Source organism: Rhinolophus hipposideros (genome assembly GCF_964194185.1).
Source record: "Rhinolophus hipposideros genome assembly, chromosome: 3".
NCBI lineage: Eukaryota > Metazoa > Chordata > Mammalia > Chiroptera > Rhinolophidae > Rhinolophus > Rhinolophus hipposideros.
This window is the reverse complement of record NC_138049.1, coordinates 44,527,719-44,544,024: the sequence shown is the minus strand read 5'-3', so window position 1 is coordinate 44,544,024 and position 16,306 is coordinate 44,527,719. Positions and strand designations below refer to the sequence as shown.

The following is a 16,306-nucleotide window of genomic DNA, read 5'->3' as shown; positions in this document are numbered from 1 at the left end:
AAAAATTAGCTTCAAGGGGAGCATGTATTTATTACATTTCAGTGGTTTAATGTTCCACAAAATGTAAGATCCTGCTTAATTCAGCAAGATCCTGCTTTATTGCTTCTAACAGGTTCTTTTCTAAGAATGATGTGCATCTATGTAATTTAGAATAAGTTTAGTAAATATTTTGAGAATCAAACCTTTGATTTTTGCCAGCACGCTTTCTTTTCCTTTTTTTAAAAATTGTTATTAGTTTCAGGTGTACTAACTAGCTAGACATTTATACCCATCACAAAGTGATAACCCCCCTCATCCAATCTACTACCCCTCTGACATCACACACAGCTGTTACATTTCCACTGTCTCTATTCCTTATGCTGTACTCCACTTCTTGTGACCATATATATATATATATATATATACACACACACACACTTATATAAAATTATAGTTGACATTCATTATTATTCAGCTTCAGCTTCAGGTGTACAGTGCAGTGATTAGGTATCTACACCATCCCTGAGGTGGTCTCCCTAATAAGACAAGTGTCCATAGGATAGCCTACAAAGTCTTTGCAACATTATTGATTATATTCCCCAAACTGTCTTTCATATCCCCATGGCAATCTTGTAGTTACCGATTGACCAGCACTCTTTCTGATGCCTGCTTTCTTTCTTTAATCTGAGTGGACACGGAGCTCCTCTCTTCCTTCTGTCATTTTCAGTATTATGCCTCTCTGCACTTTGTTTTCTTGTAGACATTTGTCATGCAGGGAGTCACACGGGGCGGCCTGCAGGTTCTCTGCTCCCGCTCCCCACATAAGAACGCAGGACATGGTGAGGCCAAAAAGGAACACCCATGGAGCCATAGATAGGGGAGTCACACCACTATATTCTCCCTGGTGGCTGGGTTGGAGACACAGGAAGCAGGAGCCACACTATCTACAATCCACCATCCGCTTTTCTGCAATCTGCAACCTGCACTCCGCCATGCTAACTGCAGTCCGCACTTGCCAGCTACCATCTTCTTGCTAGCCCCCAGTTTTTACTAGTGTAGCCACGGCAGTTATATTAGTGGCCAATGGCTCACTGGTTACAGCTGATGGCCAACTAGCCACAGCTGATGGCCATCCAATCACAGTTGATGGCCATTTACTACCTGAGCCAGCACCTTTCTATGTGAGGCCGAGAGCCTGGAAACTGCTTTCTGGGGCTCTGTCCCCACAACATGTTTACTTTATTGTGACTTCTGTGGATCATACGTGTTTCCTTCTCAATCTTAAATTTCTCACTTCTGACAATCTTTTGGAGAATCTGTTTCAGTGAGGGGATTTATACTAGGAAATCCCCCTCAAAGTCACAAAAGAGCAAGAAATATTGAGTCTCAGCCTTCCTTTATTTTTAGAGGAAAGCAATTTTACTTCTGAAGAGCTTTACTCTATGTGGCAAATGTTTTAGAGAAATTATGAAGAAAATTTTTACATTTTGGTCTAACTGAAGTCTAACCAGGAAGATTTATTATACTTTCCCTGAGATACTATGACAATTGGGGTAAACTGAGGGATGATTCAACTCTACCCTTGGCTTGCTCACCTATTTCACTGAAATGTCTGTTTCACCAAACATAACTGAAAAATGGGAGTTAGCTTCCAGAATAAGAAAACAAATGTGAACCGTGCACGTTTTCATTCAGCTGGCCAACAATAGGCAATCCATGGGAGTCTGATTTACTTCTTTGATCAAAATTGGAAGGGTATGAGATGATAAGACAAAAGTTCATTGTGTCAGTGTCTCATGGTTCATTCTACCCAAGAGCTAAGTTACATTAGTAGCCTTGATGATGATATCTACCCCTGGTGAGTTTGGAGTGTACATTGCCCTGAAATAGTGACAAAGAAGCATTTGTGATGTTTCCCCAAGATAAATCACCTAAATTCAGTATACATGTTGGCCTGGTAGCTGTCTTAGGATTTACAGTACTGTACCTGCACAGTTCTTGGCTATCCTGGCATCCCCGTAGTAGCCAGGGGCACAGCGTTCACACCTGAATCCAGTGGTGTTGCGTAAGCAATTCCTACACTGCCCAGTGACCTCATCACAATCTTCAAAAATCAGGTTGGGATCTGAATTTCCACTGCAGTCACATTTCTTACAGGTGTTTCCAATCAGCAAGGGGTTTCCATAGTAACCAGGAGCACATCTGAAGGGTAATCACATGTGAAAAATTTAGCAGCCATAGGTTTTCTTCCTTTTTATCTTCTTTCCCACCTAGGAAAAAATGTAGTGAATATTTGTGGGTTGCTCTCCTAGAATCCATTCACAGCTTCCACCTTCCTAATAGGACTAGACTTGTTTTCTAAGGAGCCACCCCTATCCATTGTATTACAGCCCATTTAGTTTGGCAAGACCTTCAGATGCAGGAGTATCTGGATATGACTAGTGTGGGGGCATTTTTGGTCATCCCAACAACTGGACTACACGGCTGGTATATGATGGATGGTGCTAGATATGTTAAATACACTGCAATGAGATGCACAACTAAGGCACAGTTAAGAATTGTCCTGGAAAAATGTTAGTAAAACTTTTGTTGAGAAACACTGGTATAAAGCATCATCTGCCTTGAATTGTTCTAAGAACTTAAACCTGAGCCAATCGGTGCCTGGCTCATCCTGGCCAAAATGGATTGTCTCTGGAGTGATTCAATCAGAGTGCAGGTCAGGGTTGTTTTGTGAGGGTTATGGGAAGACATGTTCTCCATCTGCAGGTGAATGAAGTGGCAGGTAGTACTCTTAGCTCCAGCAGCCATCTTGTGACTGAGGGAAGGCAGCATGGAGACAAAGCAAAGGGCTGAGTTGAGAATACCGTGGATAAACAGAGTTGGAGCCCAGATGGCCATTCTTCTGGATGTTTTAGATATGTGAGTCTCCAGGGGCCAGGCACCTAACTGCATTTGTTGTGAGGGTAGAGCTGGTGCCTATGGTCTTGCTGGCAGGGCCCTTAATGAGAGAGCCTAGCCCAGTTGGAGAGTGGAATCTGAAATCTATCCAGCCTTTTTTTCCCTTGCCAAGATGTGCACTCTGGGTGGGGTTGTCTCTGCTCAGAGGAAGAAATGCCTTTCTCTATTTTTCCCAAAGGTGCCTCGTGGGCCAGCAGAGGCCCTGCTGTGAGTGGTGGGACTGCAGGCTCCATCTAACGGGGCAGCTTCTACTCAGCTCCTGTCAGCTATTGCCAGATTGTAGCCTTGAGGGAATGAAGGACCTGTGTTGCCAGACCTTCCTATTTTAAAGAAATAAGTTGAAATTTGCATTTTATGTGAAATCTCAATTTTTAAAGGCTGGCTCAAACTTTGTAAGAATACTATATGAGCCAAACCACACGTTTGCTGGCTGGCTATGGCCTCCTTTCTGCTGTGGATCCTAAACTAGAGCTGAAGACTGGCTTACTGGCAGGAGAGATGCTTTGGGAGTGTCTGGAAAGAATGTGCAATCACACCATCATGGGACTGAAGGGCAGGCATAGGAGTTAATTTTGACAAGAGAAAAAGGAAGAACTAGGGAAGGTTTTTGAGTGCGATAAAAGGCGTGGTGAAGGAAGCCAGCATTAGCTTCAGAGTACAGGATGGTTTGCAGTCTGGAACAGGGAGATCAGGGTGGAGTGTAGATGGCCTGGGCGAAGGCACTGGCCTTGGAAATGGAAAGGAAGGGAGGAATTTCCAAGGAAATCAACAAGACCTGGCCAGAGTAATGAAACACTATATTTTAAAAAAGCTTCCATTTAGAATAATAAAATAATGATTCAGAACATTTGAAAAATAGAGAAATGAAAAATAAAAAAAATCACACCTATAATCCTACAACCCTAACAAAAATCATTGTTCAACATTTTGCATACGACCTTCCAGCCTTCATTCCTATGTCTCAGTTTTTTGCTGTAGTTGTAATGATGGTGTATGTTCAGTCTTTACACACCTTGACTTGCTAGGTACATCATAGCTTCACTTAGGGGAGTTTGTTTAGTTACCACAACCCTGGGAGGTAGGCCACATAGGTCTGGCATTCTGAGGTTGAGAGGCCACTTTGGTTTTCCAGGCTCACATAGCTAGGAAGTCACAGCACAAGACCCAGACCTTCTGACCCTCATGTTTTTTCCTTCACTCCGCCCTGGACCACACTGCTGCTGCTATAAATGAATGAGTGAATTCATCCAACAGAGGGACAATTCATGTCTCTTTTATGTAAGGCACAGAAAAACAGGAAGAGGAAAAACGCATAGCCCATGCACTGAAAGAACAGGAAAGGAATTAAGCATAATTATGCATAATATGAATTCTAGGAATCAAGGTTTATGATAAAGATAAGGATGAATGTAAGTGCCACAAAACCTACAAAGAGACACCCCCAAGAGGAAGTGTTCAATGAATTTTTTATTCATACTCATTTCTTTGCACCTCTGATTTATTGGCTCCTAAGACAGCATAAATCATTCCTCTATGAAACATGTGGATGGATTGGATTTCTAACCTTTGCTGCAGTTCACCAAACAGAGAATATTAGACTCCAAGGCTCATTGAAATGGGAATCAGACCTGCCACCACAATGTGTAGCTGGGAATCTTGAGGTCCAGTAATGAAGGGACTTGCCCAAGCTTGCAGAAGCCAGATGCCAGTTACTTTATTTTCTCTGTCTATTTCCATTGTATTTGATTGTCCCACTGTATTAGATTGTCCCCTGGCCTTCCACAAGAGAAAAACCAAATTCTCTATTCTGAAGTCGGAATTTCAATCACAGTGGAAACCTACTTTGAGTTTCAAGAACATTTTTTGGTAGTAGGTTCAGAGGTAACTCTGAAGTCATCGTCCAAACATTAACCCTACAGATTTTATAGAATGAGTATGCAAAGATTTCTTACTCATAGTCCCCTATAACCCCCTACTTTTATAAATAAGGAAACGAGAGAGTGAAGAAGCTAAACTATTTGCTCATTATTACAGGGCTCAAACCAATTATGGAACTCCAACTTTAATGTACCTTCTGCTCCACAAGTCTGACATTAATAGATTAATCAATTAGTGATTATAATAGTTGAATAATCAAATGCTATGAATGAACTTAATTTCTGCCCTCAAAGAAGAAATAAGAAAGGATATAAAAGGACAACCAGTTGGATTTAGGGTCAGCATTGTGGCTACCCAGTAACTTTATCCTATTTTTTTTTTTCCATAATCTCATTTCTAGCTTCATTAGTGACTTGATTCATGCAGGGGAAATAGACTTAATAAATTTACAGTGTAAATGAAAGAACTGTGGCATATGAACTTTGTCATTTCATTTAGTGATCATATTATCTGGGCAAAATTGAAAAAAGAATGTTTTGTGGAAATAAATCAGACTAAATTTTTACTAACTATTGTTTTTGGAAATTTTGGAGCTTTTTTTGCTCTCCTATCTCTTTCTCCTCTGCTTCTTCTCCCAGGGCCACACAGCTGTCAGTGAATGCCTTTATCAAAGATGCCAAAACTTCCAGGTGGCACAGAAACCTTTTTCTGTAGCTGCCATTGGGAATAAATTAAATGATGAAAAAAAATGTACCTGTTGCATAGTAGGTATCATATAAATGCTCTCTACTTCTCTATGAAAGATGAAGAAATAAGGCTAGGAAAATGTAAGTGACCCATCAGGTTCACAGGGCAAGAATCCAGAAGTGGGACAAGGCAGAGTATAGAAAGTCATAAGAAAAATTCTATACAGGTAACAGGGCTGATAGCTTACATTTGAAAAATTTGAAAAATTTGGTGCCTGCAGAAGGAATCAGACTAAATCCCTGAATCATAATAAGCCTCGATAAATGTTAGCTTTCTCTTCCGCCTCCTTCTCTATATTTTTCTATCACCAAGGCCATCATCAAAATCATTATTACTGCCATCATCATTATCTCTGATGTACTGTGTTCTGCCTTTCCTGTTAGGGTTGTAAGGTCCCCTTGGATTTGCTTTAATTTACCCCATTCTTCTCCCCGGATCCTTAAGTAACAAGATCCACGTGATAAGTCCTCATACAGTCTTAGCATGTCTCCCACTCCACTGCAAAATTGAATAGATGAAGGTATATTATCAAGTTGTCATGGGAGACAATGTAGAATACTGAGGCACTGAGATCATATATAATCATTAACTGAAAATACTGGCTTGAACATTGAGGGTCCTGGGTTTGGTTTCAGGTTTACCACTAAACAATTGTATGACCTCAAATTAAGCCCCCTCATGTCTCAGAGTCTCAGGCTCCTCATCTTTAAAATGTACTACTTAGGAGCAGAGGAAAGGTCACATTGAGATGAAAATTGCAAAACTCCTGTCTATAAGGTTGTGCATTTTATAGTCATTTAAATCAGACCATAATTTCTATTTGCAACCTCTATTTAGCCAGAGAACAGTGACTTAACTCACTCAGTTCTGGGTCACCCTTTTCCATTTTCCTGGCATGAGTTGGGAATTGAGGAGTCAACTGGGGGAAGAAATGACTGACTTGTCACTACATGGTGTCTTTTAAAAGGAACATTAAAAGCACTGTTGTTGTTTTAGTAAAAGAAAAACAAAGTATTACTAAAATGAATTCAACTGAGTGTCTACCATGTGCCAGATACTGTGATGCAGGAGAGTGGATAGAGAAATGAGTAAGATGTTACTCCCGCTGAAAAACAGTTTAATGGTACAGATTTTAAAAAATTGTGTGATTTGGGGCAAGAGTCTTCACCTTTTTGTATCTCACTTTCTTCCTCTGTAAATAAGGATGAAAATAGATCTCACAGGATTTTATTTTTAGACTTAAATGTATCATTACACATAAAGTGCTTCCAACAGTGCCTGATAGTAAGCACTCAACAAATGTTAGTTATTATTTTTACTATTATCATCATATTACAAGGTGGTAAGTTCTATCGTTGATCTACTGGATTTTGGGAGCAGCACGTCCAACATGTGGAGTTTAAATTGTGAGGTGGGAAAAGGACTTTGGGAAGAGACAGGCAGGGGCCAGAGCAGGTTAAGAAACATTGACCTGTCTGTGAAGACAAGTGTGTTTGAGCTGTTTTACATGGTACAGTAAGAGGCTTATGTTTTATGCTTTAGACCAGTGTTTCTCAAACTTGTGTGTAGTATGGATCCCTGTGAAATGAAAAACATTTTCATAGAATACCTCTTCTAGTGTTCATTTGAGTTATTTTTAAAGATTTCGAACATAAAACTAGGTAGAAACTCCTTATGTCTGTGGCTTTTATACATCTGGAAAACAAAGATAAACTTCCCAAATAAAACACAAACAAAACTATAAAACTAATCAAATTCAAATCAACAGTATTAATTCAAGACATTGGTTGATGTCTTGTTGCTACCAAATAGCCACTTGTGATAGGGTGTCATAGAGGACTGCCAGAGTTCTGCATGCATGTCCTGCCGTGTGCTATCTGATGATTCCGTTTGCCTTGATATCATGCCATCCAGCCCCTAGTTGTCTGTAATGTGCCACCGATACACCATCGGCTGTTATTTTCTCCTCAGCTCTATGGCAGATCTCTCTTTATTACAAAGTGGTACTACAGAGAGTCCATAATGTATTCAATTATCTTTTTTCTCAAGATTATCAATGAAATTAGACAGAAAATTAATATTCACTGAGAACCCATCAACCTACATGAATATTTCCAAGGATACCATGGAAGTTTGAGAAACTATGAGGCAGTTTGAGAGGCAGTTTGAGAAACTATGTTTAATATTATGGGTGTGGTACTGAAGCACAGCAGTAATTCACAAGGCAGTGAGAGGACTGGCAATAGAATTCAACACAGTCAAAACACGGGTCTCTGGGCCTAAGCCCTAGAGGTTCTTTTACAATGGGGCAAGGAGGGGGTTTGAGGAGGGCTCAGAGACCCAAAGGATTTCAGGACATACTCATACACAGTCAGATTTAAAAATCACCTCTTGATTAAATAATCTCTAAGTACAGAAACACCCAGAGTGTTCTTGGTTTGGACTAATTTTTATTTTTGTTTGACATAGATACCCAAATCAACTGCCTATTTTGAAAAGATCTTGTGGAGAAGTCAAAGTTCACAAATACACTGAAAACATAGATTAGATGAAATTTAACTGGGACAACTTCACATCTTGGCTGTTAAAGTGAAAACAGAAACCCGATCTCACTCAGTTCCAGGGTCAAACACAAATCAAAAGCAGCTGAGACCACCTCCTTTTAGATGAGCCAGTCCCTCCTTCTACTACACTCTTGAAGAGCCTTTGCTTGACTTTCCATTTAGCATTCCCTTTTTCCTGCTTTGCAATGGATGGTTTTCAGTTTGTCTCCTCCCCGAGCCTTGACTTTCATGGAGAACAATCGATCACGTCTGAGATGTTTCTGTATCCCTACCCGCTCCACCAATCTGCTGTGTGGTCAATTCCACTTTGAAGAAGAATCTCCTGGAATGGTCAGGTCAATTTTAGATGTAAAAGACCTGAGTTACATTCTCTTTAGAAGTGTAAGGTGTGAGGGAGGGTGGACAGAGGAGGGGAGGGGAAGAGGAAGTTGCTGGAAGTGATTCTGCCCCAAAACAGATGACAGACCTTTGAAAGGATGCTAGCTTCCAGCACCTTTGTAAATCCAGCCTCCTGTTCAAGGGAATCTAGTAACAGATTAACAATTTTTCTCCTGCATATCACAGATTCATCGAATTCATTAACTGTCAACGTTTAAACTAGAAGACCCTTAGGAAGACATTTGGGAAAGCTGTATGGGGACAGGGAAAGAGTCCAGGTTTTTAAGCTAAACTGAAAATCGCAGTTCCCTCACACAGCAGTGTTGTGACTTTAGACAAGTCCCATTGCTTCCCCTAGCCTCAGCTTCCTCATCTGAAAAATGACAAAATACAACCTCCTCTCAGGGTGGTTATGAAGCTGAGAGATGAGGAATGTAAAGCAAGGAGGACATAGGAAACAATAAAGGGCACTATTTACTTCAAAGCCGTAATTTCTAGCCAAGGAAACTAGATTCAGGGAAATGAGCCTTTTGTCCCAGGCACACATGCCAGAGGTGGAAACTGGACAAGGACCACAATGACTCATACTGTCACCAGTTAATTTTTATTGAGCATTTATTAAGTGCCAGGTGCCATAGTCAAAGCTTGACAGTATCACCTCACAACATTCCTATGAGGTTGGTATTTTAATTTTCTCCATTCTGGAGATGTGGAAATTGGCACTTAGAGGTTAAATAATTTGCCCAGAAGGATCACAAAGGGCTAGAGCTGAGAAACAAACTCAGCCAGGCCCATGCTAAATCTCGTCAACACTCTATTTCCTTTTCCCATACTAGTGCTTTCACCGCCCCTCTGTCAATGCAGGTCCAGCATAAGCACCAGATCTGACCCAGCCTTACTGGGTAATGGCAGGTCCCAGGAGCCTCTGATGTGGGCTGCGGGATTTAATATCTACAATCCCACATCTCAGGTGGCCATGCTGTCCTGTGCTAGGGTCCCCCTACTGTTGCTGACAAGAACCCCTGGCTGCATCCCTGTGTGATCCTGCAGGACGCAGCCCTTGGGGCCAAGATTACTTCACTTCTGGGAGGTCTTGCATTTGGCCAGCAGGGCTCTACCTGATGCCATCGATTCCCCTTGCAGGAGCCATTGAATATCCATCAGCTACTTAATCCTTATCAGACTAAACTGAGTTTCATCTCAGACAAGGATAAAGCTCCATCCCTGGCTGAGTAACCATCCTCTCAGACCCCCACGGAGCCAGAAAACGAGTAAATCAGGTGCCTCATATTCCTGGTCCTAATGTAAGGAAATAGAAAATGAGTGTGTTATAAACATCAATCAACCGAAACTGATCATCTCTAGCAGTCTGTCCTAAAGGATGAAATTCCTATGGGTCCTCAGCTGTCACTTTCTCTCTTCTCTTACAGCAAAAAAAAAAAAAAAAAAAAAAAAAGGAAAAACACTAGAACTCTTTAGCAAAAGAATTATCCACACTTTGCACATTTAATAGTCATAATAGTGATGCCCTCAATATAGAAATTTTCTCTGTACCACAGGCACTGTGGCTTTTTTGAGTCCCAGAACTACTCTTTGCGAGATAAAGGGTGTCTCCTCTGGGAGTGAGAGGGCTTGTAATTTCAGGTTTACATTTTGAGCCCCGTGAGCCATACTCAGGGCACTCGGGAGTGTGCTATTGTGAAGTGAGCACATGGCAGATGTTGGATTAGAAGTTTGGCCCATCCCTCTGGGCCCCTCCCCTTCTGTCTTTGTGGTACCACATATCATTCTGCTGCCTACGCACAATGTTGAGGTCAACATTAATGCTATTTGTGTTAAAAATAAGAAGACTTCTCTGTGAGATCTTTTTTTAGTGAAAGCTATTTTGTCACGGAGAACTGTGAGCAGCTGACAGGTGGGGAGAAAGGGAAATGTCTTGCCAAGAAATCATTGAGCGGGAAGCCTGCCATTCTTAGTCACTAAGGACTTTCTTGTTTGAGCAGAGACCAGTGCAACTTAAAGAAAAGTGTTAGGTATCAATATCAAACAGGGGTTTAGAATATCCAAACTCTTCATAGCATTTGTTTACTTTTCAGAGGAGGAGATGGTGTAAAGAATGAGTTAAATAACAGATTCATGCTTTTTTTCAATGTCTTTCAATGTACTGCTCTGATAGAGGATTGTTTGTTCTATTTTATTCAAGTGTATTTCAATGTATTTTCAATGTAGTGCTCTGGTAGAGGATTGGGTTCACTTATTTGCCAGGAAAGCTTCACTCTGTCTATTAATTATACTACTGGTTCTCAATGATGGAGAGAGAGAGAGTGGAGTGTTACCAAAACCATCCAGAGAATCTTTTCAAAATACACATATTCATTTCTTCTTTCCCTGCCCACTTTTTCTGAGATGTGGCCCTGGCCTGGACCCCTAGGGAGCATATTGTTATATCTGTATGTGGCACATGGGATTTGGGAAAGATCCCCCACCAGGTTCTGAAATTTGATCCCCCACACCTCCTCTCAAGCCCCACTGAATGGGAGTATGGCAGAGCTGATGAGTGTAAGAAACAGAAAAACTTCCTTTGATCCCCAGAGAAAATAGCAAATTTTATTAGCCTACCTTTCACAGTTAGGTCCAGCATAGTTTTCTTTACAAATACACCGAACAGCTCCATTTTTCCTGTAGCAGGATTCTGCAAAACTAGAATTTTAAGAGAATATTAGAAGCCAAGTCCATATATCACTGAAGAGACCTCAACGTTTGATTAGATCACCTCTACCTTGGTCCCCCTCAAGTTCAAATGGGTGAGGTCATTTGCTTTATTTAAATTAAATCCTCTTCCTTTTGGTAAAGTTTAGACCAGCAGTCTCAGGCATAAAATGTCACACTCCATTTGGGAAACCATTTCCCACGTCTACCTTACTTATTTTTCAACAGAGGCATTTCATTATTTTTGCTTGAAGCAGTGGAAATTTCCAGACATCAGATATATATTTAATGCATATTCCAAAGTCAGAAATAATCAAATTTTACCTGAAATTTTAGATTTATATAATTTTCTCTTATTTGTACCTCTTTCTTGTATATATTTGTACGTTTCCCCTTTTGTTCTGCACTAGATCTTTTCTACTGTTCATGAACAAATTCTAAACTACATTGTCTCAACAGAACCTTAATTTCTTTCATGTGTACCTTAAAGATTGGGAATAAAGGGTGCAGGGACAGACTCAGCTGATCAAAGTCACAAAGCAAATACTCAAGCAAGAAAGAGGAGCCATAGTAAAATGATTTAGACCATGGAATCTCCCTTTCTTTCTTCTTCTTCTTCTTCTTCTTTTTTTTGTAGATAATAAAAATTAGGAGACAGAACAGAAAAGTAATAAAAATATTGATTCAGCAGAATAAATAACCATCTTAATTATTAAGGCAGGGGGAGTGGAATATTACTCTCCACATGTTTGGAACATTCTACATTGACACATGCATCCAGCCAGAGGAGGTGGGTGTGAAAATTTTTGAAGACTTCTAAATTAGTTTTGGTTTAGGTACTGTATAATCAATGGAGTGTGACCTGCTGTTCTCACATTCCTGCATGCATCAGCATATTTACCCTAATGGTCTTCAGAGGAAAGCAAATGGATGTGTTCACTTTGTTTGAAGACATTTATAAAATCAGTCAGGAAACAATATGTGTTTCTTGGTGAAAGGCAATACCCACAATTTATTTTTTCTAGCGGTTTGATTAAAAACATTCCAACGAAATAACATTTCTTTGGCTTTTCCTCTTTAGTTTTGCTTGTTCTTAGTCCTTAGCCTACTTAAAGAAACACTGTCAGTTTAAGAGTCCAAAACATGCACAAACTCTCATGCATGTTTCTTTGAAGATGTTTCACGCAACAGTCTGCCCACGGCTTGAAGTACTGAAACATCTGCGGGTGTCTGGAGTCATCTGCCTTGAGCTAATGTCCTGCTGTTTCAAACAGATGACATTTTCTTTAATGAGAGCGATTACCATAGCTACTAGTAGATGTAGAGGATGTCTGGCCAGCACCAAAATAAATAAATGAATTCTGTGAAAACGGTCCCTGGGAATAGCTGCGTGACCATCGGTCTTTGTGGGGGAAGACTCAGAGGTGGTACCAGCCACTGAGGGTTCCTTTTTTGTTTTTCATCAGTATTGTTTATATTTTTCTTAGGGTAAAGTCTGTTTTTGGCTAGGGAAATGAAAATACTGGGTTTTGCTCAGCCCAGACTAACAGCTACATATGGCGCCCTCTCTAAGTGGAAGGAAACCTTTTGCTCTTGGGAAACCTTCAGGGAAATTAAACGAAAATAGACAGCACTGTTTGTTTGCTAAACTCTTTCAGACATTATTTCCTTGCTGTCTGATGTGGCTGTGGTAACTGGAAATCCAAATCTTGGGTCTGTAGGTTCAAATATCAGATCTTTGAAAGTGTAATTCAGACTCCATACTTGGTGCCCTTCTGAGTTCAAATAAAAGTCCTGGCAGTTTAATTTTTATAGAAAGCAGCAATATAAATTTTTAAAAAGCTGAAGGAGGCAATGATATATTTGATTTTTGGTGAGATATTTGATTAGTGTTTGAGATCACTTAACTAAGTCAATAATCAGGCCAGATCAAAGGCTAGAACTTTATAAGATCCAGGTAAATTTGTCCTGTTCTATGACTACATACTATCTCGCCCACAACGCCCCCCAAACTTTTTATAGTCAGTTTTTTTCCCCCAATGAACTCTGACATTTGCCACTATAGAGAAAGCAGATCTCTAACACCTTCCCCAGTTCCTCCACACTCCCACATAATGTTCTTATAGGTGGTGTATTTTTGCTTTTGTGTTAATTTTCAGGTTTTTCAACCTCACATCTGTACTAATGAGACTTCAGTTTTTCATGTCTGTGAATATGTATGTAACGGCGGAGCACATTCCCTTAGACCTTTGCATTCTGTTTTGAACCTGGATCCACTCACACACAGAGAGAAAAAACATGGGTGGAAATGGTGATCCTTGATGCCTATGGCAAATGTTTCCTCTTTCAAGGCAGGAAGCTTATTACCCAATTAGCATGTTTCTGCTTCAATTATTTAAGTTAGCCTTCAGAATACCTTCTTGATCAACTGAAATGCTGGATAATCTAGCTCAAAAGGAAAAGGTCATTTGCTTTAGGAGCTTCGTAACAGTGCTGTCTTTTGAACTATCTTAATGAAGGCAGAATTTTTGGACTGTTCTATTCATTGCTGTGACCAGTGACTGGTACATGACTGGCACATAAGTGCTCCATAGAATTTCTGATTGCACATAGACAAGACTTCTGAGTCCATAGAAAGGAGGTTCCAAAAGTCTCTTATCTTAAGACATAAATGTCAGATAATTTAGATAAGCAAGTCTTGTCCTAAGAATGGGGCAAAAAGTGCAAAAGTCGGAAAACACAATTAGAAGGAAGCATTTGGGACCGCCTTTCCAATTCATTTGTTAGTTTTGAAAGAAACTGGAGCTCAAAGCTTATAAACCTGTTTTGAAAAGGTGATGCTATATAACATCTTTGTTTATAGGGACAAATGAGTGAAACCTGTTATTATGAAGTTGGAGGTAAATATATTTAACAAAATAACTATACCATGTTAGAGAACAACATGCTAACCATCTCATCAGGTGTGATTAAGACTAATATTTGAGAGCAGAATATTAATGAACAATGAAGAATACACCTAGATGAGGTAAAAGGAACTCATAAATTAGAACACACTTGAGTGGAAATAACAGAACATTTGATGTTTGAGTTTTCTACTTTCACTCTCAGTACCATCCATTTTGCACACCTTATTAATCCCATCAGACATGAAAAATCACAAAGCAAGGGCTGCGGCAGTTTAATGATTTTAAAGAAAGATGGGGCTATAAAACACCTGACTTCTTCACTGACTGTTGGACCCGATAGAGAATGTGAATAAATCACAAACTATTAGGTGAAATGTTAGGTGATATTTGTGTTCAATTAAGGAAAAAAATAGGGAGACATTTGGTGGTCATATTTTCTTTTTATAAGAAAGTGTGTGTGTGTGTGTGGGGGATATGCAGGTCTTTTTAAAGTTATTTTATATACATTGCTTCATTTAATCTTTATAATAGCTATCAACTAAATACTACATCCAAAAACTTAGAATAGTACCTGATATAGAGTAAGCAGAATATAAGTGTTAGAAAAAAATATAAAGTATGTGTTACTAAAGCTAACGTCTACCATACACCTTTCCATGTGTAAGGTGCCAATCCAAATGCTCCACACACACTATCTTAATCTAACTCTATGAGGCAGAGCCTTACACCAACTTTGATTTACTAAGTAAAAAAACAGAGAGCAGGTAAAGGAATCAGTGAATGGAGCCAAGATCTGAATCTAGTCTTGATCCTAAATCCCATGGAAAGTGAGACCATTTTGGAAATCACACAGTTATTATGTGCCAAAGTGCTTTCATTATTCTTTAATTATACTTGTGGTATAATTAAAATATATATATATATATATATATATACACACACACACACACACACACACAGTGCCAAATATATATCTATATATACACATTGTAAGAAAGGAAAAAACTATTAAAATTGTAATTCTCAATATATACTGATAACAAAAGATCAATACAAATCACATTTGACTTCTGCAATTACAAGAGGTGCTACACTGGGGGTGCCAAAAAAATGTATATATGTGGACACTTTGGTCAACGTTGCTCAAGCAATAGTTCGCCCTAATCAGAAGTCCAGAAGTCTGGACACTGATGGTAACCACTTTGAGCATCTCTCATAATTGCAGAAGTCAAGCGTGTCTCGCATTCATCTTTTGTTATTGGTATATATTGAGTATTACAATTTTAATACAGTTTTTCCCTTTTTTGGCACTATATTTGTATGTATATATTTGTTTTTTGTCCCTTACCCTGGCACAGAGCTCCTCAGATGTTTGTAATTTCCAGAGTGACAGTACTGTTTTTTGTTATTCATGAGTCACTTTCTTTCTTTCTTTTTTTTTTTTTATTGGGGTGACAATTGTTAATGAAGTTACATAGATTTCAGGTGTACAATTCTGTATTACATCATCTATAAATCCCATTGTGTGTTCACCACCCAGAGTCAGTTCTCCTTCCATCACCATATGAGTCACTTTCAATCAAACCTGAGTTTATGCTAATTAAATGACTCTTGATGGGCCCCTAAGAAGCTTCTGGATGGAGGCTGGTCTGCCAGAAGAACCAACCACATGATCAGAGTGTTGGAATTTTCAGTCCATCCCCTCCCATGGGTGCTGAAGATTGAGTTCAATCACCAGTGATTTAATCAATCATGACTATGTAATGAAACTTTGATAAAGCTCTTGAACAACAAGGTTGGGACACTTCTGGGTTGGTGAACACACTGGTTTTTTGAGAGGGTGGTTCACGTGAAGAGTGAGTACATAGAAGCTATCTCTATTCCCTCTCATCTTCCCATCCATACCCCGCCCTATGCACCTTCTCCATTTGGCTGTTCCTGAGTTGTATCTTTTACAATAAAACTAATGGTAGGTACAGGGTTCTTCTGATTTGAGTGAGTCATTCTAGAGAATTACTGAACCTGAGTTGGTTTGAGGGAACCCCTGAATTTGTAGTTATCCAGGAAGAAATGTGAAAAGCTTGGGGACCCCATTTGTGGCTGGCTACTGAAGTAGGACTGAGCCCTTAACATATGGGGTCTGCATTAACTCTAGGTAGCTAGTGTCAGAATTGAATTGATTAT

At 39.6% G+C, this 16,306-nt stretch overlaps 1 protein-coding gene across 4 annotated transcripts in view; it reads right to left on the bottom strand.

Annotated features, from left to right (window-relative positions):
* LAMA4 (laminin subunit alpha 4) overlaps nucleotides 1-16,306 on the bottom strand; it is a 131,709-nt gene that overhangs the window by 71,881 nt on the left and 43,522 nt on the right. For all 4 annotated transcript variants that reach the window (XM_081044882.1, XM_081044880.1, XM_081044881.1 and 1 more), the window contains 2 exons: nucleotides 11,124-11,204; nucleotides 1,967-2,181 (listed from right to left, as the gene is read on the bottom strand). In XM_081044882.1, coding sequence (XP_080901008.1) covers nucleotides 1,967-2,181; nucleotides 11,124-11,204 — 296 coding nt within the window. The remainder of the gene's footprint in view (nucleotides 1-1,966; nucleotides 2,182-11,123; nucleotides 11,205-16,306) is intronic.